The 25,088-nt window shown below is 37.4% G+C and overlaps 1 protein-coding gene across 11 annotated transcripts in view; it reads right to left on the minus strand.

Annotated features, from left to right (window-relative positions):
- caska (calcium/calmodulin-dependent serine protein kinase a) overlaps positions 1-25,088 on the minus strand; it is a 171,341-nt gene that overhangs the window by 57,110 nt on the left and 89,143 nt on the right. For all 11 annotated transcript variants that reach the window (XM_079427334.1, XM_079427341.1, XM_079427340.1 and 8 more), the window contains exon 3: positions 2,151-2,256. In XM_079427334.1, the coding sequence (XP_079283460.1) occupies positions 2,151-2,256 (106 nt within the window). The remainder of the gene's footprint in view (positions 1-2,150; positions 2,257-25,088) is intronic.

Genomic DNA, 25,088 nt, shown 5'->3' on the forward strand with positions numbered 1-25,088 from the left:
GCCTATTATCTTTGAGCACAAATTGAACTATGAATTATGGACTGGGTTAAGTGTGGCCATTTTCAGAAATGAATACTTTTCTGATTGAAAATCTTCCCAATGCTTTAACACCAAGACCGTAACGGTGTTGTTTCCAGGGGGAAGCAGAGCTCTGGAAGCCCCTGTTTTGTGTCGGCTTGGGTCTCTAAGGCCTTTAAAGAAAATCCCTTGAGAGGCAGCTGCGCTTCTCCAGATAAGAACTCACACTGCATGAAAGTTATTTGAGAAAAGCTCTGCATTTTAGATAAGCATATGAGCATTTAGCATTTAAGGAATTAAAAAGCCCACTCTATACCACACAACTAAACCTATACCCTATTTCAAAACCGCTGAGAGAGTAACAAACACAGGCTACTCAGGACAGAGCACAGCATGTTCGTGCCTTGTTTTGAGATGGTTTTTAGAGTTCATTGACCCAACCTCGTCACAATATGCTTCAAAATAACCTTGAAGTAACACAAAATTCCTTTCACATTCAGTGGGGAAATTTTTTTTGTTTGCCCGCTGACAAAGAAATGATCAGTCTATAATTTTAATAATAGGTTTATTTGAACAGTGAGAGACAGAATAACAACAAAAAAATCCAGAAAAACACATTTCAAAAAAAGTTTTAAATTGATTTGCATTTTAATGAGTCAAATAAGTATTTGATCCCCCATCAAGATTTCTGGCTCCCAGGTGTCTTTTATAAAGGTAACAAGCTGATATTAGGAGCACTCTCTTAAAAGGAGCGCTCCTAATCTCAGCTTGTTACCTGTATAAAAGACACCTGTCCACAGAAGTAATCAATCAATCAGATTCCAAACTCTTCACCATGGCCAAGACCAAAGTGCTGTCCAAGGATGTCAGGGACAAGATTGTAGACCTACACAAGGCTGGAATGGGCTACAAGACCATCGCCAAGCAGTTTGGTGAGAAGGTGACAACAGTTGGTGCGATTATTTGCAAATGGAAGAAACACAAAATAACTGTCAATCTCCCTCGGTCTGGGGCTCCATGCAAGATCTTACCTCGTGGAGTTTCAGTGATTATGAGAACGGTGAGGAATCAGCCCAGAACTACACGGGAGGATCTTGTCAATGATCTCAAGGCACCAATAGTCCATAGTCACCAAGAAAACATATATTGCATGTGATTGTCATGCACATCTCGTCAGTAAAGCCGGTTACGTGGTTAGTAATAAATCTCCATCACATGCTTTCAGATGGAAATACCGATATCACGTTCATTATCGCAGGCGATTCATCTGCGATTATGAGCGTGAATTGCGTAGCTTGTCAGCAAACTACGGCTCTGTGTATTAAATGCCGCTCCATCTTAATGCACATGATGGAGATTTATTACTAATCACGTAACCGGCTTTACTGATGAGATGCGCATCTCATGCTATATATCGTGCAGCCCTAGATGGGGCCATGTACCATCAGGGTCAGGGCATTGACGCCAGCAAGGGCATTGAAAATGGGTAGTGGATGGGTATTTTAGCATGACAATGACCCAAAACACACGGCCAAGGCAACAAAAGAGTGGCTCAAGAAGAAGCACATTAAGGTCCTGGAGTGGCCTAGCCAGTCTCCAGACCTTAAACCCATAGAAAATCTGTGGAGGGAGCTGAAGGTTCGAGTTGCCAAACGTCAGCCTCAAAACCTTAATGACTTGAAGAGGATCTGCAAAGAGGAGAGGGACAAAATCCCTCCTGAGATGTGTGCAAACCTGGTGGCCAACTACAAGAAACGCCTGAGCTCTGTGATTGCCAACAAGGGTTTTACCACCAAGTACTAAGTCATGTTTTGCGAAGGGGTCAAATACTTATTTGACTCATTAAAATGCAAATCAATTTATTAATTTTTGAAATGCGTTTTTCTGGATTTTTATTGTTGTTATTCTGTCTCTCACTGTTCAAATAAACCAACCATTAAAATTATAGACTGATTATTTCTTTGTCAGTGGGCAACCGTACAAAATCAGCAGGGGATCAAATATTTTTTTTCCCCACTGTACACTAAAACCACATGGATGTGTTGGACTTTCATTGCATTTAAAATTTGATGTGAATAAAGAATAATGGAATGATAAAACAAGTGTGGATTTTCTCAGAATGAAAGACTTACAACTCAAACACCATGTAGAGCATCCCATCAGAGCTGTAGGTCTCCAGAAGCTCCACTATGTGAGGATGTTTCAGCATGTGGCAGATGCTCGCTTCCCTCTTCAGATCTACAGAAAGACAAAAATATAGGCTAATTTCAGTTTCAAATCAAGCCAAGTTTATTAATACAGCACTTCTTTTACAGTACATATTGTTTCACCCAGAAAGCCACTCAGAATTACTACGCTCACTAAAGTATTAAAGAATACATTTTTATTTCATTTAATTTGTAGAAAATAATCTATTATTTTTAGCAACATTATAAAACACTTGTATAATAGCAATGCTAAATTTAAACAAAGAATGACGTCATTTTATTTAGATTTTTATTGTCTGTAATATCCCAATTTAATACAAAAAGTCAAGCTCAGCACCATATTTCACATCTTTCACAACTTAAACTAGTTTATACAGTCATTTAGATGCAGGATTTCGCACAGTTATCAAAAATGTGCAAGGGTGCACAAACAGACATCTGTGTGGATGACCCCGCACACAAGCCGCTGCTCATCTGTAATTAAAACTGTTGGCATTCAAGAATCAGCCATTAGAAGACAGTAAAAACAGTTGCTTAACAAGCCAGATGAGCCGTGTGAATACATTCAAGCCTGGCCGAGAAAAAAAAATAAAAATGCATGAACAAGTATTCTGCATTTGTGAACCACATTAGTCTTAGCATGCTGTGGGTTTCCTCAGACCAGGGCCATAGTTCACAGTTTAACAGTTACACTTCCTCGACTTAAGTTCCACATAGACTTTTTGGTGCCGTGAATGGAATTTGAGATTCACACATTTATTTGGGTCTCAAATGCTTTGATCAAGGAATTAAAATTAAATTGAAAAAAAAATGTCTGCCACATCAAAGTCCTGCTGTGCAAACCAATGCAAAGACCATGAAACTGGAAATGACATAATGAGGCCCTTTAAAGACTTTCATGACAAGGTTAATAAATCTCTTAAAATATCAAATTATTGAACGTTTTATGTCCCCTGACCCCTCCAAAAAAAAAAAAAAAAAAAAAAAAAATTGTATTAGTAATTCTTGATATTTGTAAATAAATAAACAAATAGATAAATAATCCCTTTATTTATCCTCCAAATTTTTATTTAAAACCGGAGGGATTTTTCAGTAAATTCTGCTATCAAACACTTGGAGAAGCTGTGGAGCTACAAAAGCATCAAATAAAAGACAAACCTATATTTTGTGTCACAGTGAAATTAGCATGTGAGAGAGAGCTTTATTATATTTATTTATGGTATTCAAAGCTAAAACATCAATGTACTCTAGCTCAACCACCATAAAACAAACAGCAGTGTTTAAAAGACAGTGCAGATAGAACAGGAAATGTGCACCTCAGAGTGTTGGACACATACTAACCACAAAGGCCTCGACTCGGAATAGCTAAATGCATCACAGCATGTGCTTGCATTAGTACCTCACTCTTTCCTAGAACTACTCAGTGTTTTATTTTTAAACTTACGCACTTCATCCCTAGCGGGAAGTCCTCCCCCTTTCCTGACTTGTTTCATCAGTTGTGACCCAGTTGGCAAGAGCAGGGAAATACCTCTTACTGTACAGTATATCATTACAGATTACAGTGAAGCTACATAGACTGGAGGAGACGCGTATAGTACAATACTGTCTGATGTGTGAGGTCGGCTTGTTGCAATGCAAACGAAACTACATCACATTATAATTAAAATCACACAAGTTCCTCTCACTGCAAAACTTCAGTTGATGGATGTTCTGTTTCTGTTTCACATGCTAACATTTAAACCAACATCTGCTCAGTTGAACCTCTTCTCTGTCAGCACGAACAAAAAGTAATAGTAGTCCATCCAAGAGAGCGAACATCAATCAGAGCGACCACCCCAGATGCTTGTTACTGATAAGCCATAAACCAGACACTCCCCTGAGTGATTTATGCAGACTACTGCATGGATCTTCTTTATCTAAACCACCACTCAGACACAGTTTTTAAGTTATGGGAGCCAATGTAGCAAAAACACTTTTTAAAGGGAAAAAATAAGGCCCATAATAAAAGCCATAAAATAAAGTGTTTTTATGCCACCTGACATTAACTATGATCCACTAATGTTTGACGAACAGACATTTTATTTTCAACTTGAAATGTTTAGCTTGCAAATTCTGCTTGTGCTATCATGCTTTAAAATAACAAAATGTCAAACCAAGTAGCATTTATCTAAATCACACATTACTGTTCAAAAGTGTGGGGTCAGTAGAATAATAATAAATCTTTCATTTGGATTAAACTGTTCAAAAGTGGCAGCCAAGACATTTATAAAGTTATATTAAATATTCCATTTCAAAGAATCTCAAAGAAACAGTTTATTAAACTAATGCTGTGGCAGTTCAGCCCAGTTTGTGCTACTATTACCTTTGTATTGAAGCTAAACAATATGTTGAATTTATTGTTACAAATATCTGAATGGTGCAGGTCATCGTGTAGCACCTCTTCCATGTGCTCCAGGTGTTTTAAGCCTGTTTTTCAAGAGTGGGGTGTTTAGGGAATTATGGGAAAATCTGGGACACTCACGATGAGGAGACGATGTGCCGTTTTTAATATGATGCAACAGCAATCTGAGATGCAGCTTGATTTATCTGAGGAAGAAAATCTTTGAAAACAGAGGGTGAGATTTACTCACAGAGAAGAAGCAGCTTGGCTTGGATGTTAGGCACAACATTCCCACACAGTCTGGACATTCACTGCTCTCTATCTCTATCCAGTTTCCACTTGGAACCTTCCCCTGGGACATTCCCAAGAGTAACTACGAGTGTCTACAAGCGGCCACATTTCTCACAACACATTCTGTGGAACGTACATACGACACTTTCGGTGAAGCACAGAAGATTTTATGGGTTATCTGGTGATGGTTAACTGAGCTGCTGTAATTTTTCAGGAGTAATAAAACATGTCGACCGGCTCCAGCAGTAAGGAGAGCAGGGGCCAAGCCGACGGCAGACGTCCAGCACCTGAACGATCCCACTCATCTCCTCTGACAGATAAACACATACACAGACACACTGCTGACCTTCTGCTGTCCCCCTGGACTCCAACCCGCTTTATCTTCCACTATGCACTCTGTGTGTGAACGTGTGTGTTGAAGAGATGGGCAGCGCATCAAGAATACAAAAAATAAATAAAATTTAAAGCAAGATATTTAATAGTAAACATACAATAATCTGATGAGCATTTTCTACAATAAACACCAGGTTATAATTATTACACAAACAGTACGCAATAAAATAAAATAAAAAAATTAAAAAATTAAAAAGAAATGAAATAAAATAAAATAAAATTCCATTTGCTTGCACTATAAGGAAAACTGCAGCCATACAGGTTTGGAACAATATAAGGGTGAATAATTGATTACATTTTCTTTCTTGGGGATGTACTGTTTTATTATGCATTATCATTGTGCGGTCATGTCACATATATACTAGAAGTGGGATGATGCAAAATCATGACACAGTTATGCTGAAATAGCTTCAATGCTTTGTGTGATATCCAGTTCAAAGTAAACTACCCCATATGTGCTACTGCTAACAGCACAATTGAAACAATTTAAATGTTTCACCTTCTATTATTCGACACAGATCCATGCTCTGATGCTAAGTATTTTTACAACAGATTGTGTGTCAGAGATTCTGTCTTGTTCAGCTATTCTGGGGGTATTCCATACACCAGGGAAAGATACTGCACACATTAACTGTTTGAATGCTTTGGAGAATGTGTTTCTCTTTTAACTACATTAACATTTAATGACCTCCTTCTGCAATATAGCACATATGAGACACAGAGGAGAATATGGAAACAATCAGTCACCCTGACATGGTAAATAAAGAGGACTGAGAGGAACGCAAACAATCGGCCCACTTATAGAGCCAAAAACGAGAAAGATGAACGTATATATATATATATATATATATATATCTCACACTATGAAGGTAAGCAGGCAAATCAACCTGTGCACACAGAATTATATTAGTCTGTGAAACACAGGGTACCTGCTGAAGAATGAGGACCATCACTCACACAGCGCCATAACTAATAAAGGGGTGACATATTCTCACAATCACTCTGGCAATTTACAACCGCAAGAAAGACCTTCAATTCAATGGCAACCATAAAGCCTCCCTCTCCTTCTCTCTTGCTCTATAAAGAATGAAATGTATGGCAATCTCTTTGAAAGCAGATGAGAGTTTTGAAGGTTGCAGAGAGTGCATGAGGGCAGATATTCTGCCCAAACCTACGCCTCAGGATGAGGACTTCCATATTAATTGAAAAGGAACTAACAAACATCAACCAAGTGAAATGAGACGATGGCATACTGAGACAAAAGTTCCGCTTTTAGCTTTTTAATTAACGGTGACTAAACACAGTTCAGAGATATGTAACTTTGCACTCTTTGATATATTCTGTATGTAATATATTGCTGCCAATATAAAATTAAGTTACATCATAAATACTGTTATGATTTGTATGTGCTTTTATTTGGTTATTAGTTAAGACTTCTGATCCTCGCAACTTGAGAATAAGACTGTTAAGACAGATGTTTCTGATTTAATTGTAGCACAGTAGGCATTAGAATTGGTAACTTTGGTTCATTTCAGTGAATCGGTTCAGACTGTTTAAGTGAATTGATTGAAAACAATGATTCAATTATTTGTTTGCATTATGGCTCATAAATCAGAAGTATTCAAGTACGTGGATAGAAATTGCTTATTGGATTGATTCACTGAAACTGGCAGTTTGAACTGATTCACAGAAATTAATAAAAAAGGGGGTATTACAATATCTACAATGTTGCTAAATGCATTATTATTATTATATATATGCAAATAAAATATGACATATAAGCATGACTATAAGATTGATCATAATTCTGGAGCCAAATCAAATCAAACGATGAATACACAACCAAAGTGTACCAGATGTAGTGGTAAACTGAAAGAGAGAGAGATAGAGATAGATCATTTCTGCCCATGAGAACATACAACTGCAAAGGCTAAGTCCCAGCATGCTTTTTATAGCTTCACAATGTCTTCCTGGCAGCCATAAAAATGATATTAAAAAGCCTTTAAGGTGGACGGTGCTGCTGAACCTGAAGATTCAAAGACGACAAAACACAGCAAAGATAATACAGGCAATGTGATGAATGAAATGTCACTGTTTGCCCAGGCTGGCACTGGACACTGTAGTTTACTGCTGTAATGCCAGAGCTTTCCGTTTTATCAGAACACAAAAATACTGAACCTAATCAAATAAGCAACAGATATATTTATTCAAACATTTAAATACATGAAAATGACTCCATTGCACATTTTTCACTAATGATACAAACAAATTGTTGAATCTGTTGAATGAATCGAGGCTCATGAAACTACTCTAATGACAGTCTGTGGGGAACTTCACAAGCTTTTAAAAAGCACATTAAAATCATTACAATCCAAATGTTGCTTAATTTTATTGCGTTTTAATTTTACAGCAGCAAAATCATTGCAAATACACCACTGAGCAACTGTTTAACAAGCGTCCCTTCACAACCCTACCCATAAATCCAAATCCTTCATTTACAAGTCAAATATCCCTTAAAGCATAGGCAGCTCTTCTAAATGCAAACACGTGGACCAATCAGCATGCAGACACCTCAGGACAGATCAGGAGGAGAGAGCAATGCAGGTGTGCGAAGAACAGAAAGTTGTGAAGTCAGCAGTGGTCTGTGCAGTCAGGACCACCTTCAGAGAGGTTATGCAGGAGGGCTCCACTCACGCTGACTCAGTTAACAGAGTGCTACAGTGTATCTGTATCATGTGTAAAATCAGTACACGTTTGTGTGGGGAAAAACCTGCAAGCTATTCACATGGAGCCACACTTGTGACTATCGTCAATAAATCTAATTCAATATATACATCTTATTCAGTTTACAAACTTTCTGCCTAAATAGAAAGAATTTACTGAAGAAATGTGTGTGACCAAAAGAACTGATTATTTCGCAGAAAATTTCAGAAACAATGCATTGCATACTTGCTACTAAGTGCACCAAACAGGATCTGATGCCACAAACCTCTCACATTTATGAGTTCTTCCTCAGAAGTGTTTTGTTTTTTCCTGGGGGACTAATAAAAAACTGTGTAACTCGGCTTGTGTAAAGTCAGCCAGTTGGATTGGATCTGCAGCAATGTCATGTCATTTTTGTGTGTGAACGGACCATAGGAGGTCTGAGGGTGTGCTGAACTGCAGTGGAGAGTGAAGACTAATTCCAAGCTAATAATTATGCTGGGCCACGACTCCAGCATATGTGGCCTCTCTCCATCACGCCAGCACTGTCACTAACCTGAGTAAACAGTGATCCATCAAACAGAGTATCAGACAGCCACCTGACGCTGAGTTCCACTAACCAGCCAGATTGACCCCTGAAGCATTTATAAAATAACATCCATCCCAGCCCCCCAAAAACCAAAGCAAAGGCCCCAAGCAAAGCTTTAGAGTCATTCGCCACATGTCCTACTCTGTCAAATTTCTCAAACAAACACTCAAAACAGTCAGTCAAGGACAGGAGCACAGATCAGTGATGGAGTAGGATATAAACGGCTATAGAGAGAAATGAAAGCGTTAAAGTGATGCCATTGCTGAGAAAGAAGGAACCCTTCTACTTTACACCCAACTCTTTCTGTGCACTCTTAAAAAGAGGAACATGTGTCTTTTGGAAAAGAGGAGCTTGAAGGTCCAAGTTAATGTCTTTCTGAATAACAGCCTGTTATCAAATGTACTAGGGATGGGCGATATTTTATCGTTTGCGATATACCGGTAAAAATTCTCCCCACTATAAGAATTATTCTTCCCATGATAATAACGATAAAGTCTAGTTGTTGAAATATTTCTGTGCGCGACAGTGCGGAGCAACGGGTGGACGTGAAATTGAGGAGTAAATCGCTAAATGAGGAGCGAGCTCCTTTTACAATCTGTAACTGTTTGGTTAGGGCTGTACAGTGCACAAAAAACTGGTCTGAATAAATGCAGTACAGTAGCACGTGTGTGATACAGTTTTGCGTGTGTATGAGCCTGTTTACAAACCTATTGTCCAACAAAGATATAATTTATCGATGTGCTTTTTCTCCAAATTAACTTAACATAGTCAAGTGTTTGAAATATTTTTTATGACTAGACGTGGTTTCATATTACAGAATGACAGCATTATATACAGTGATAAAGGCAATATCGATTAGCATTGCGTTATAAATATACTTTACTTGTAAAAGTACTCAAGATTGAAGAACACAGATAAGAAACATATGTTGTGCAATCGTATGTTTATTGTCTTCAAGTTTCATCAGTTAAAAGTTCTCTATCTCCATTGAGCGTTTTATTCAGCGATAACTGGATACCTTCATGGAGCGTTGTCAGTAGTATTACTTCTACTATGGATATGTGGAGTTTCTGCACAATGAATTAAACAGTGTGTACTCAGCAATGCTCCCAACACCCTATTTTGAGTAAAAATAGGAAATATAATACTTTTCTCTAATGAAACAGGATTCCTTGAATTATCGTCATTGATATCGCTATTGCAATAAATACCAGAAATATTGTGATATATTTTTAAGCCCATATCACCCATCCCTAAAATGTACCGCAATTATTTGAAGCGTATTTCTAAATGACAGCCTACACTCTCAAACCCTCACTGTGTGGGGAGCGTGGACACATTTTGACACATTCCAACACATCCAGTGAGTGTTTCTTCAACTAGGAGCATGTCTGGCCCTGTGGACTTTTAGAAAAAAAAATGGTTTAAAACTGTTCACTAGTACAGTGGTTCTCAAAGTGTGGTTCACTAGTGGTACGTGAGCTTTCTCTAGTGGTACGCAGAGGAATCTCTGAATTAAATATAAATTAGGCCACGTGTCCACCAAAGTGCCCCCCCCCCTCCCACTAGGCTAGCGATTTTTTTAAATCGTTTTAAATGGGAGCGTCTTTTTCATTGTTCTTTTTGTACTTAAATGTTAAGTACAATACATTTTAATTTCATCTTTATTTAATAACTCTGATTGTTTGCGGGGTCTTTTTGACCCCAAATGACTTTTGCTCAATTTTTAAAAAATGTTCCCTTTGTCCAAATGGAATGAAACCTTCTACGGCTCTCAACACTTTCTAGATCTACAAAAAAAAAAGAAAAATTGGAATGATATCTGTTTTTATGTTAGCGTGACAAAATTTGTGACACTCGTGGTTTTCGGGGTCTCTGGAGACCCCGCAATCAAAATAGACAAAATTCATCATCAAAATCAGAAACAACGCAGAACACATCGACAGAAATGGCACAAATAAAGTGGCACACTTCCACCAATGCAAAAAACATCCACAATGCTAAATTATATTGCTCACAACACACACACACACACACCAACACACATATAGAGGAACACATTTTTGAGACTATAAAAACTGTTCTCTTATCATTTGTAAAATAAAATCATCCAAAATGCAGTACCACCACAAAAATAAATTGGTGACACTGACACATTGAAAATGTGCACACTCACACACACACACACACACACACACACACACATTTGTAAGGCTATAATTTGTCAAATAAAATCATCCAAAATGCAGAACCAACACAAATATAAAGTGGTGACACTGACACCGACAATGTGTACTCACACACTCTCTCACACACACACACACACACACACACACACACTTATTGTTCCTCGTTGTTAGATTTTTTCCCCATTTACTGATTTCTTTTACTAAATTTTATCTTATTACTGCTTTATTTGCTCCCTTGTTATTGCTGTTCAGTTCATGTGTTCATATGTAATATAACTGTTCATTTCTGGTCATTTTTGTTCTGTTACAGTTAGTAACTGAAATGTTGATTAAAATTGTAGAATTATATTAAAAATAGTTAATTGAAATAAATGATAAAATCTTAAGACTCCAACATTTCTCTTTGTAACATTTTGTTCAGGTTTGTTTCTAATCATAATGTAACATTATTGAAAAACTGGGGGTTTTTCAGTACAAAAAATACTAAACTTTGACAAAAAAAAAAAATATTTTTGTTATAATTGTGATTTTATAATATTTAGATATGAATCCAACTGAATCCAACTTGTGAAAAGATATCTTTCAGGTCTCTCAAATAGCAAATAGCATATAGTGGAGCTCTATAGCCATCTAATGGTTAAAGTGATTTTTTTAATTTATTTTAAAACTGCATTTTCCAAAAAATAGGTGTAAATGTTACATTAAATCATTTAAAATGATCCATGTTATCCCCATGAATGAAAGTTAGAAATCTGGGCCTTTTATAAAGTGAATTTTACATCTCTGGAGACCCCAAAAAAACAATAGGGGACAGAAATTAAAACCATCAGAGGGTTTTAAAGGAGCACTGCGTAAGTTCTGAAATTTGTAACAGTTACTGACACCAGTGGCCGTTAGAGGAACTGCAGCCAGTCTCATGCTCGTTCTCGGTGCGCACTAGATAAGGCATTTTTATTAGATTTTTTAAGCTTACGATGAGTTTCTGTGGGTGTCTGGGTTGTGCTGGAGGCTCGTCGCTTCTTTCCGTCCGCAGAGTTCATTTCAAACACTACCGCTAGTGATTGCCGCTGTAGACGAGTCACATTTTGTAAATTTTCGTGCCAATTCGGACCCGACTCCTCCAGACACAACTGAGCTTACAGGCTGATAGAGGCAACCGTGGTGGACAGTCAAGGTGTCATTCTTCCTATTACATTATGGTTGGCTCATAAATGGACAAATGAAAACTCTATCTTAAAGATTTAAGTAAAAACCTGCACATAGCCCCTTTAAGTACAGATTTTTAACATTGAAGTACAGTACAGTTTTTATTTAACTTTTAGGTACAATATATTTTAATTTAATAACTAAGTTTTTTTATTTACCTGGAAGTAAGCACGGTGCAGTGTTAATGTTCAAACTGTGTATTTACAATGTTTTAATTGGCTGATTTAAATATTCTTATTAGGAATAAAACTGACTGGTTTTTTTTTTTTTTTTTACTGTGCATAGTGCTATACTGTATTTTAATGTCGGTCATAATGGTGGTACTTGGAAAGTCAAATATTTTCCGAGGTGGTACTTGGTGTAAAATGTTTGAGAACCACTGCACTAGTGCATTTATTTTGTCTCCTAACAATGTCAATAGTGTATACATGCATCCCAGGAGATTTTCCCCATTCCTGTCATTTTTAACTGATATGTAAAACACTTTTTGAGCACAGTGTCATTTCCACCACATCTCAAAAAACAAACTTTGTTTAGTACTCTTCTGTGCTGGAAATAACACTTTTGGAATCTTTAAAAATTCTTATTTTCTATCATTACAAAATTGTAAACATGCATTTTTAAATACTGTTTTATTTAACATTTTAGATTATTTGTAAATTACACATTAAATAAAATATTTAGTAAGAACATTAATATTTTTCTTCTTCTCACATCACGTCTCATTTCATTTTAATCGAACTCTTTACAATTGCTATTGTCCCCTTGGTAAAAATAAAAAGTATACTTAGTTTTGGTGTAAATGATACCAAAGTTGAACACAAATAATAAAATGGTTTGCAATTATTTCACTATTCATTTATAATATCAAAATTACAAAATGTAAAATGCATATTATTACAAATAATGTAATATATAAGATTTATAATATTTTAGGTATTTTACAATCAAATATTTTTATCGGTTAAAGGTCAGCTTTATGTATGTTAGAAGTACAGGTAACACTTTAGTATAGGGAGCAATTCTCACTATTGATTAGGGTTGTAACGGTATGAGATTTTCACAGTATGATAATCGTCTCAGAAAATATCACGGTTTCACGGTATATATTAAACAATAATTCTTATCAGTAGCAATGACTCTTAAAAGAATAAGAACAAGTTATCTGAGTGAACAAATCCTTTATTGCATAAAATCATTTTAATGAAAGTAAGCCTCCCTTCTGAGGAAAAAAAACAAAAACAAAAAAAAAACAATTACAAAATAAAGCCATAAGCCTTATGTATATCTATATCACACTTTAACATTTTAATTAATGTTTTAAAATATTATCAAATGAAAATTTAACAACACTTATTTTTGGCAAAGTGCTGCACAACAGAGGTATTCTAAGTTAAAACATGGACAAACATGATATTCCTTAAAAATAATGTTTAAATAATTATTATAAAGAATATTATTATTGTTGTCATAACTTTTAAGTACTTTGTACAATGCTAATTTATTTCTGCCAGGACTTCAAGTTAAATTGAACGTTTATTTTGACGGGTTGTAGCAGACCTTTGAGTTTAGTGTATTTGACAATGGTTTTTCTCAAATAAAACTGGTTTTCTCTCAGAGCAGCTCTGCTGGTGTTCATGTTTATGTAGACGCTGAAAACACCATTAGTGCCATGCATGCATACTTCAGTATGTAGTAGATAAAATGGCGCCACTCATATCTACTTTTGATTTATCCATCCATCAGATTGCAGATTTGTTAGGATAGGACAATATTTGGCCGAGATACAACTATCTGAAAATCTGGAATCTGGTGCAAAAAAAAAAAATCTAAATACTGAGAAAATCGCCTTTAAAGTTGTCTAAATGAAGTTCTTAGCAATGCATATTACTGATAAAAAATTAAGTTTTGATATATTTATGGTAGGAAATTCACTAAATATCACCATGGAACATGATCTTTACTTGATATCCTAATGATTTTTGGTATAAAATAAATATTTTTGACTACTGCTACAAATATACCCCAGCGACTGGTTTTGTGGTCTAGGGTCACATATATAATAAAAAAATTAAATAAAAAAAAGATTAATTTGGGTCAAAATCAACCCCTGGCACATATTAGAGTCTCTAGTTGTAGAAAACGGCCATAAAGAGATGTTTAGAGTTCAATCCACAACATACAGCACTGATGATTTCTTTCAAGCTCAACTTGTGCATGCTGTGAGTTCACATACTGGCATGGATTTCACATGATGTCCAGAGGCAAATCATAAAGAGGCTGTTAACACAGTCACCCATTTTTAGAGAGAGAGAGAGAGAGAAAGCTGCAGTCAGCATGTGATTCAGAGGTGCTGATGGATGGTAGGGACTCCTCACCGAGCAGCATTCACAGGCTCAGTGTGGCCTCCGCAGCTCACATGGCATCAAACGCAGCTGCTGACACACATACAGTAAACACACACCTCCCAGGATCTCTCAGGCTCTGGTAGGCGTCCTGCTAGAGGGGCAGACAGCAGCAGGTTGGAGGTGCTAAGGCACAGCTAGAGCATTAAAAGACAAGATGATATATTTTAACACAGCCGTTTACCATCGGTTGTGTCTCGATTTATGACTTGAAGGGCACAGGAGACCTAAAAATCAATAAAGCATCTTTTGTAATTATTAAATAATGAAAATCCATATTTCACATTTCTTTGTCGAATGACAAGCTTCAGAATCATTTCAGACATACAGTAAAGAGATGGGCTGCTCACAGTTCCAGTGATGAAAAGAAAAGGACCAAAAAGTTCCCCAGTCTCTAGAAATGGAGCTTTGTTCTCAAAGCCCTTGAAAAATAAATTTCATAACACAAAAGAAAAAAAGATATAGAAATACTGGATAGCTCAAAAAATGTTCCAAAATATATTAAGGGTTGTAATTATTGGCCAAAGTTTTATACTTTGCTTAAAATCCCTAAACCCACGAGCCAAGATGTTTTTCTCAGCAAACAATATCAAAATTTACTGTACTAATCTAATCTAACTAATCTAACAACAAGACAGAGGCTAAAATGAGAATTTATTTATCAATAAAATCAATTAAAAATCAATTAAAAACCAGTTAGGATGTGGCTACATACGGCCTTATCTTTAAGGTATAATAAATGGTCACCAACATGGGAAGGAAGTGGCCTAGGAAGTGTTCCCCCCCTCTCTGTCGTATCCTCTGGCTCTATCTCTCATTCTTTAGTGGCAGGTTGGCTGATTACAGCAGGCTGTTGAACAGCCTAATTGTCTTCTAAGGGTTGTAATAATTACAGTGAAAGTGAAGTGGCGTCCACCCCACCATTGGCACGGGTTACAGATGCATGGCTTTAGCACCCAGTACTACAGATATATCCACTTCAGTCCTGCACTTACATGGCATATATATTAGGGCTGAACGATATATCGTTATCGTATCTATATCGAGATATGAACTTTCAAGATATTACTATCGAAAAAAGCAACGATATAGACGATATAGATTTCCCCTCTCCGCGCTCGCCCCGCCCTGCATACAACTCTGGCAGTCACACAACGAACATCAGTTTTACGAGTGCCCTTGAATGCACCGCTGAGGTCCCTATTCGACCGCAAACTTGTATGGTATAGCTCTGGAAATTCAGACACACAGAGAATCAGCTGTTCATCCATTTTGAGTTCGGCGCTTGTTTGGATGCCCCGTTTCTATTGGCCGCGCGGGGAAACGTCATAGAGCGCAGCGGCAAAAGTTGAACTATTTTGAACTTTGACCGCGGCGCGCGCGCAAGCTCGCCGCTGGTGCGCTCCGCTGCGCGTGCGCTTTGGTCGGCGCAGCAACTAACCGCCCTCGCGCAGCGCAAGCCATTGAAATGAATGGGTTTCATAGCGCAGCGCATGCCGCGTCCTGTGTGAAAGGGCCTTTACGCCGTACGAGTCGACGTCCACCAGTGAGTTCTTAAAAATAAAACTACACTTTCCAAATTTTTTTGTATTGTGATGTTTTTATTTTTCTGAGAAATGCTTGGTTTTCACCGAACCCGTAGTCATATCGTATCGTATCGATATCGAGATATCTAGCATGAAAATCGAGATATGAAATTTTGTCCATATCGTTCAGCCCTAATATATATAAACAGGGCTCCCAAGTCAAATGTCAAATTCTCTGACTTTTCCCTGACTTTCACTGACTAAAAAGCTGAACTTCCATGACCTATAATGAACGGAAAAATAGTCCCATGTTGTGGAGCACTTTTTTTTGCTTTTTACCATTAAAAGCTCTTTGATATTTTTTATTTTTAAACTCGAAGAGGTCTTTGAAGAGGTAATTTTGTAGCCAAAATTTTAATTTTCTGGCATATTTGCCTTTGTTATCCGGTAAAGCCTGGTGACTGCCTTTGACTTAGTGATTGCCAGTTGACGAGTGGGAAGGGAATAAAATGGAGCTGAAAAAATAGCCCAGGGCTCAATGCTAAGGATTTTTTCAGTGGTTAAAATTATTACTTGCCCTGTTAATATTTTCACAAGCCTTGCCACAAAATAAAAAAATAATAATAATAAATTAAATTTAAAAAAAAAAAAAAATTAAATTAGTTTTTATAAAATTTAGATTTTTGTATTCTAATAAATAAACTTGACACCAATATTTTAGACACCAATATGTTAATACCACAGCAAAAAAACAAAAACAAACAAAAAAAAACACTAGCCTAACTAATATAAAGTTCAAACATTATTAAAGATAAGTGACAGCCAGTAAATAAGAACAAATGAACAAATTGCAAGTAATAGCAAAATTAAATATATAGCACAAAGATAGAAATGAAATTTTGCTTAAGTTTTTATGTTTGTAGGTGTTCAGGTACAGAAATTGAATAATTACTTATAAAATAACATTTGCATATTCTTCACTCAGCGTTGCACCTTCATTTTTCATTGCCATTTGAAATTAGTGGCAAGGTAACCACTGCGTTTTAATCATGAATCAATCCAAAAAAAAAAAAAAAAGTGCAATGCTTGATTTATTTTAGACTACACAATTTCAAAATCTGAAGCAAAAACAGAATGGTGTGACTTTGTGAAATTATGCTATGTGAAACAGAAACAGCAGACGGGCTGAATGAGACGCAATTTCACTCTCTGACAGCAGGTGGCGCTTACGGAACAGTGATACAGCGTTTCCTTGGTTGCCGCTTTAAACACTGCGCGTGTTAACACTCATTTAAATGCATTATACAGAGGCAAGATGAAAAGAAAACGGCATGTAAACTTTTCTAAAAACAACCAGTTCCCCTCAGAAACACATTCATCTAAAATTCAATATTTAGGATTCCTATATTTTGCGCATCTTGTTCTGACTGTTACGGTTTTCTCCTCTTAGCGTCGGTCCTCAGCATCTCTGGCCTCTGTTAATGGCCGTTTACAGACTAATTATAATAATAACATAATATTTCTACACAAATGGCATTTGAGAAAATGATTGCAGTGCAGTTTGTGTGCACGGAACAGAAGATGCTCTAGAATCAAACAAAAAATGGCCGGTCGAACGGGTGCATGTACTACAAATTAAATGTAGATTAATCATTGTTAAAGCTACAAATTTACTTGCAAAGACGGGTTTTTTTATACATTTGTATGTATTTGCCCATTCAGGCGCAAGAAAGATGCTGAGAGAAACTCAATTCAGGGCTCGTGGCTATCTGTACACGCTGTTTACGCAGAACGCAGCGCGCGAGTACTGAATGGAGTTGATGAACAAAAATCCCTGATATTCCATGACTTGGACAAAAAATATATAAAATGCCCTGACTTTCAATGTCTGGAATAGACCTTTTAAAATTCCATGATATTTCAGAATTTCCCTGTATAAATATATATACACATATACACTTGTGGAGGGAGTGAGGATGATTTGAGAATGTTCCAAAGAGTTGAAACACTAACTTGTTCACTGACAAGCTACAAAAAAAAAATAAAAAATCACAGGCGGTATAATCGCATGATTATGAGGCCAAAGAAATCATTTGCGATAATGAAAGCTGTTTGCGTAGCTTCTCAGTGAACAACGGCTCTGTGTAGTAAATGCTGCTCCATCTGAAAAAATGAAAATACCCCATTTATCCAAACTCACTTCATAACGTCAGTCGAGTGGCTAATGTGGCTTCTGATTAAAGCAGTGATCAAAGGCTATGTTGATTAGCATTTCATTATTATATACTTTATTATAATGAAAATGATAATAATAATTATAATAAGAACTCAGATAAATCATATATTGTCTTAGTCCTGTGTTTATTAGTCACGTTGAATCAATGAAAGCCATTAAATCTTCGTTATTCAGCTACTGCTATAGGGATTTCCTGGATTTATTCTGTGGGGCATATTTGGAGTTTCTGCGCCCTAATCATGATTGCAATTTCACTGCGATTTATCGTGCAGCCCTAATGTAAATGATGTGTGTGTGTGTGTGTGTGTGTGTGTATATAATATATATATAGGTTTTAACTTCAACCCTAAAGTACCTTGAAGAAATCTTTGCATTTTCATGTCTATCTATAGCTAATAAAGTCAACAACTTTTGAAAAGTTGCTAAATGCTTCTGGAGAAAAAGAAAAAAAACAAGACATTTTTTGAGATCTTGGGAAGAAGAGGTTGAAACAAACCATACTGATCTGATCCGTAGAGGAAAAAGGTTCACCCGGGCTAACAACTTCTGCGTCTACAGCTCTCTGAGTGAATCTTTTCATGATTTGGTGACTTTATACAAACGTTGCGGAGGAGTAAACATGAAAAGCAACGGAGGGTCTTTTAAATTATAATTGTGGATTTCCCACAGGCTGTTTGGAGGCTTTCCTCTCTGTAAATATCCTGAATGGAGCCGCTTTGAAAAACATACACAAAACACTCTCTTTTCCAAAAATAGCATTAAATAAATTGTGTAGCTAAACGAAAAGGTACAGGTAACCTCAAAACAACGTCTTGTTACAGAAAACACTGCTGGAGCTCTGCATCGGTGATGATGATAATGGTAACGACATTTAACATTCGGCTGTTTGCGTGTGCTATGCTGGAGACTTTAGAACCTCCCGCAGGGAAGACAATAAAAGGAGCCCATCTCTCTGCCTCTTGGAGGCTGCATTCCCTTCGACTCTGGACAGATTTCTTCTTTTTTGCCCCAGATCAATAGGACCCCACTAAAGTTCGATTGTGGCCCTCTGGATGACCACACACTTTCTCTTTTGCAGAATTTGATGACAGGGTTACTGAAGGGCCAGAATTCCTACAGAGAGATGTTCAGCTGCCACTCTCAAATGCAAGGTTTTATCTATGATTCCGAGAGCTGGAGGATGAAAGACAATTCATTCAGTCCTGTAGTACACGGAATAAGAATGAGTGACTCCAACAGTCCAATCAGCAAAGATGTAACAAAGCTTGGTATTTTGAAGAATGGATTTTCTTTTTCAAGGAATAAAGTACAAAAATGTATTTTTCTTTTCAAAATTGCAAGATTATAAATGATGACAATATAACATATTATAAATGAATTAAAAAAGATATATATATTTTTTATATTTACACTATATCCTTTTGAACACATATGGAAGCTGAGGTGACCTTGAGCTATGAGCTTCAATTCAGACATCTGAGTAGTAATGTAAAATGACAGACATCTGAATATACAGGTGCAGCTCAAAAAATTTGAATATCGTGAAAAAGTTCATTTTTTCTTGTAAGTTATTTCAAAAAGTGAAACTTTCATATATTTTAGATTCATTACATGTAAAAGTAAAAAATTTTTTTTTAACTTCGATGATTACAGCTCATGAAAGTCAAAAATCCAGTATCTCAAAATATTAGATTATTTCCTAAGATCAATCAAAAAAAGGATTTGCAAAACAGAAAAGTTCAAGTTCTTTAAAGTATGTTCATTTCTGCACTCAAAACTTGGTCGGGGTTCCTTTAGCACAAATTCCAGCATCAGTGATGTGTGTCACGGAAGTGATCAGCCTGTGGCACTGCTGAGGCACTACTGAGCGTTCAGCTCGTCTAGATTGTTGGATTGACTGTTTCTCATCTTTCTATTGAAAATATCCCATAGATTCCATATGGTGTTCAGGTCAGACATGTTGGCTGGCCAATCAAGCACAGTAATATCATGGTCAGCAAAGCACTTGGAAGTGGTTTTGGCACTATGGGCAGGTGCTAAAGTCCTGCTGGAAAAGGAAATCAGCATCTCCATAAAGCTTGTCAGCTGATGGAAGCATAAAGTGCTCTAAAGTGCTCTAGATGGCTGCATTGACTTTGGACTTGATAAAACAAAATGGACCAACACCAGCAGACGTCATGGCACCCCAAATCATCACTGACTGTGGAAACTTCACACTGAACTTCAAGCAGCTTGGATTCTGTGCCTCTCCACTCTTCCTCCAAACTCCAGACCTTGATTTCCAAATGAAAAGCAAAATGACTTTTATCTGAAAAGAGGACTTTGGACCACTGAGCAACAGTCCAGTTCTTTTTCTCCTTAGCCCAGGTAAGATGCTTCTGACAATGTTTCTGTTTCAGAAGTGGCTTGGTAGCCCTTTTCCTGAAGATGTCCGAGCTTGGTGACTCTTGATGCACTGACTCCAGCTTCAGTTCACGTCTTGTGAAGCTCTCCCAAGTGTTTGAATCGGCTTTGCTTGACAGTATTCTCAAGGTTGCGGTCATCCCTGTTGCTTGTGCACATTTTCCTACCCAATTTCTTCCTTTCAGTCAACTTTGCATTTAATATGCTTTGATACAGCACTCCTTGAACAGCCACTCCTTTCAGTAATGACCCTCTGTGACTTACCCTCTTTGTGGAGGGTGTCAATGATCGTCTTCTGGACCATTGCCGAGTAAGCAGTGTTCCCCATTATTGTGGTTTCAAAGAACAAGAGATACCCAGAATTTATACTTTATGGATAGTCATTTATTGAAACTCAAAATGTAAATATTCTAATATTTTGAGATACTGATTTTTGACTTTCATTAGCTGTAATCATCAAAATTAAAACAAAAACACTTTTGAAGTGTTTTACTTTACATGTAATGAATCTAAAATATATGAAAGTTTCACTTTTTGAAATAAGTTACAAGAAAAAACTTTTCTTGAACTTTTTCACCATATTCAAATTTTCTGAGATGCACCTGTATGAGAAAAAAAGTCACTCAAGTATGAAAATATTCAATGAGACCAAATTCAGGTACATTTGTTGTCTCAGATGCCATAAGAAGACTTGTCAAGTAAGATTTTTTTTCCCTGAATCAACATCCTTATCAACCAATGAAACAAACTAATTTCAAACTTAGTCTTGCTAAAATGAATTGCAAAAGCAATAAATAACCACTGTATACATAAATGCTTTTCAACATATCCACTCACACACTTAAGCACTGCTTTCATTTGAAGAAAACCTCAATCTGTCTTTCAAAAACTAAAACCACACTGAATATAATCTTTACGTTCGTTTCTGTCCATCAGTAACAGAGAATCTGTCTCATCTGAGCTAAGTGGCCCTTATGGGCTTTCCCTAGTGTTGTGCTTCATGGTAAGTGCTACAATGGTACGCGAAAGCATCTGTACTCCAGTGTATCGACGTCCTAAGTGCGGCTATAATAAAACACTGGACTCGCGCAAACAAAAAGTGTGTGCGTTTATAAGCCCTAAACACAGAATAGGTTTTATAGAGTTTGTCACAGATGGCTGGCAGCTGGCACGATGACCTTAAGGTGCTACAAACACAAAAGTGGCACAGATGAAGGTGTAGTTTCTCCCAGCTGATGTCTAGACGACACAAAACGATCAGCTTTGGGATGTGCCAACAGTAGGGCAGTGTTTCATACAGATTTATGTATACAGGTGTCAGGTGATACTACAAATATGCACAGATACTACAAATGCCAGTGGAACTTCTTTGCTTTTCACCACCTGTTATTCATAGTACAGTAGAGGGGGGACAAAAACAAATCCCCGCAATCACAAAACCACCATATATTATTTTACTATTAAGCAAAATTAATTGCTTAATTTTTTTTTTCAAACAAGGATGTCAGGTTATGTAAACAGGTGTTTTGTTGACAGGTCATGTAAGAAATATGAGTAAGAAGTGGAAAAAATACCTAGTATCTCAAAGAGCAAACTATAGAGCAGTATCTCTAGCTGAAGTGTCAAGCAGAGCAAGAGTCAGTAACGTCACTTAATTATGGGAAGTGTTACTTGTTTACAAGGCTCATTACCAGGTTGTGTGCTCCTGCTGATTTCTCAGATTGCGCTGAGATTCCAATGGTCTGGGTGCAATGATTGTAATGGTAATGAAAGCCATGGAAATGGAAGGAAACGCTTTCTTTCTTATAGCATATCTTAACCAATCAAAAACAAGTGCAAAATGCGGAAACCTAAGTGTCAGCAATATGTGACATGACATAATGGCAGGACATTGTGCTGGGTAGCCTCAGCCACATTAACAGTGGTCTGAGGTCACTCATTGTTAATTAAGCAATAGGTCTTGATTGGCAGTTATTGTGCAGCACTGTTGCTTCTAGTATGAAAAGATGAATTACCTTCTGAGTTCAAATTTCAGATACAGAAAAAAAAAAACACAAAGAAATGTTGTTGTTCCCAGGTGGGAAATTGGTGTGTTTTATGGTGTTTGAAGCTAGGATATTGATGCTCTTGTTTCCATATCTCCCTGAAAGAATATAGCTAATGAACTTAAAAGTTACATAAAGAGAAGCTTGTATACTACAGATATTTCACTCGATACGAGTATTGTGTTATATTGTTAGAGGGTGTGGTGTGTGTATGGTTTCTGGTGTGGTTTATTAGGACACCAATGTGTATACTGACATGGGTACTACAACGTAAACATGGTTTATGAGGACACTTCCTGTGTTCCCGTAAACCAAATGGCTTAAAAAACATACTAAACATACTAGTAGTTTTGTGAGTGTGGCAGGGTTAGGGTAAGGGGATAGAATATAAAATTTATACAGTACAGAGACCATTACACCTATGGAGAGTACTCATAAACCACAAATAAACTACAAGGAGGCAAAGTTCATTGAATTGCTTCTATCCTGAACTCAGAGAGGAACAGACATTTGAAAGGTAACAGTGACAAAAGCTAGAGTTACTGCAGTGTTTTAATCACCGAGTCTCATGAGTTTTACAGTAGATTCTGAAATACCAGCATGAGTGTGTTCTCTCCCACATAGGAGGAAGACAGATGGGAGGTGGGCAGAGTGTTTGCCGAGACGGTGAAGCTCAGGAGGGATGAGACAGAGGTTTAGCAGTGGGCTGAGATAACACAAAGCCCTGGGCAAAGATCTCTCTCTCACATACAGGTGTACGTAACATCCTACCCAAAGAACTTCTCAGTATTCAGGGAATTCACGCAGAAACTGTTCAGCTATGTTTCCATGCTTACACACACCCTCCCTGAGATGGAGGAAGTACAGTGAATCTGTCTATCTCAAGGGAGACTTGTAGACTCCAACCTCAGTACTGCACACACAGAGTACTGTACTTACTGTTTTTGCAAAATCTTACACACAAAGAACACATACCACAAACATTAAGAGGGTAAGGTTACTTCATTAACCCCATCTTGATTCAGTCTATTTATGTTTGTGTACTACTCTTGTCCTTATTTAGACAAGCTTCACATTTATCTGTTGCCAACACAGGAAGTTGAAATGTGACAGGAAAATGAGAGCGAGAGGCAGTCGTTTAGTCAACTCTTAATCAGTCAGTGCGATCTAAACAGAAGAGGATGGCATTTCAGGGGGAAAAAACTGTCCTCAGGGGCCTGTACCATGATGGTGGCTGAACAAACTCAGGGTTACAGGATTAGTTTTGAGTTGACAAAACCAAACCAGTCCAATCCGGCTTTGTTGGTACCATGAAGCTGATCATCAACTTTCTCTGTCAACTCAGGCTTGATCCTGAGTTAATGGAGCGCATGCACATGAGAGTGTGACATCAGTAATGAGCAGCCAATCACATGCCTTAAAGGTCCCATGACATGCTTTTTTTTTTTGGATGCTTTTATATAGGCCTAAGTGGTCCTGTGTACTGTATCTGAAGTCTCGTTCCCGAAATTCAGCCTTGGTGCAGAATTTCAGCCACTACGAGCCAGTCCCAAAATGAGCTTTCCTTAGGACGAGCCATTTCTGTGTCTGCTTTAAATGCTAACGATGAGGAGAGAGGCGGGGCAAGGTGGAGGGTGGGTGTGTGTCCTGCAGCTTGCGGCCACGGTACCATGCGCTAACACACACGAGCGCGACTTTAGAACAATATTTAGTAACTTTCAGACCCTTTAGGCGGCTTTTTTTCCCATAACGGGTACTTACTAACAAACCTAGCGACTAAAAAAAAAAAAAAAACCTTATTCAGTTGGAAGATGTCTCCAGTACTGCCCCTCGAGCGCGAGGTCTCTCTCCCGGTGCAGTGTCGCCTCTCTCGGCGTCTGTTCTGAGCAGCGAGCGGCAGAGAAGCAACGCTTTCAGTTTGCCTTAAAGCAGCAGACTCATCAATAAATCATTTACAAAACAGCGTTTACAAACACCTGTCGCTTACTGACTGTTTGGACTTTTAAATATGAACATAATTTGTCTGTTAATATGCGCAGTTTATTACTCAGACGCAAAACAGTGCTTCGCTCGTTTGCAAGCCATGATGTCTCTCTCTCGAAAAAAAAATTGCGCTCGCCTCGCACGGTCGTAGCTCATTTTCTCATGCGTGGGCAAAGCAGAAAAAGGGGAGGTAACCTTTCCCCGTATGACGACATAAGGGGAAGATTTCAGATCGGGCCATCTGAGCTTTCATTTTCTCAAAGGCGAAGCAGGATACCCAGGGCTCGGTTTACACCTATCGCCATTTCTAGCCACTGGGGGACCATAGTCAGGCTAGGGGAACTCATATTAATGTTAAAAAACCTCATAAAGTTAAATTTTCATGCCATGGGACCTTCAAAACTATGACTCACTTCTAGTGAGAGTCAGTGTGATTCACTACCAAAGATTAAAAGAATGAACAATATGAAGAATTTAAACATTTACACAGCAAGATGAAACGATCGATCCATGA

This window comes from Barbus barbus (assembly GCF_936440315.1).
Source record: "Barbus barbus genome assembly, chromosome: 10".
Classification (NCBI taxonomy): Eukaryota; Metazoa; Chordata; class Actinopteri; order Cypriniformes; family Cyprinidae; genus Barbus; species Barbus barbus.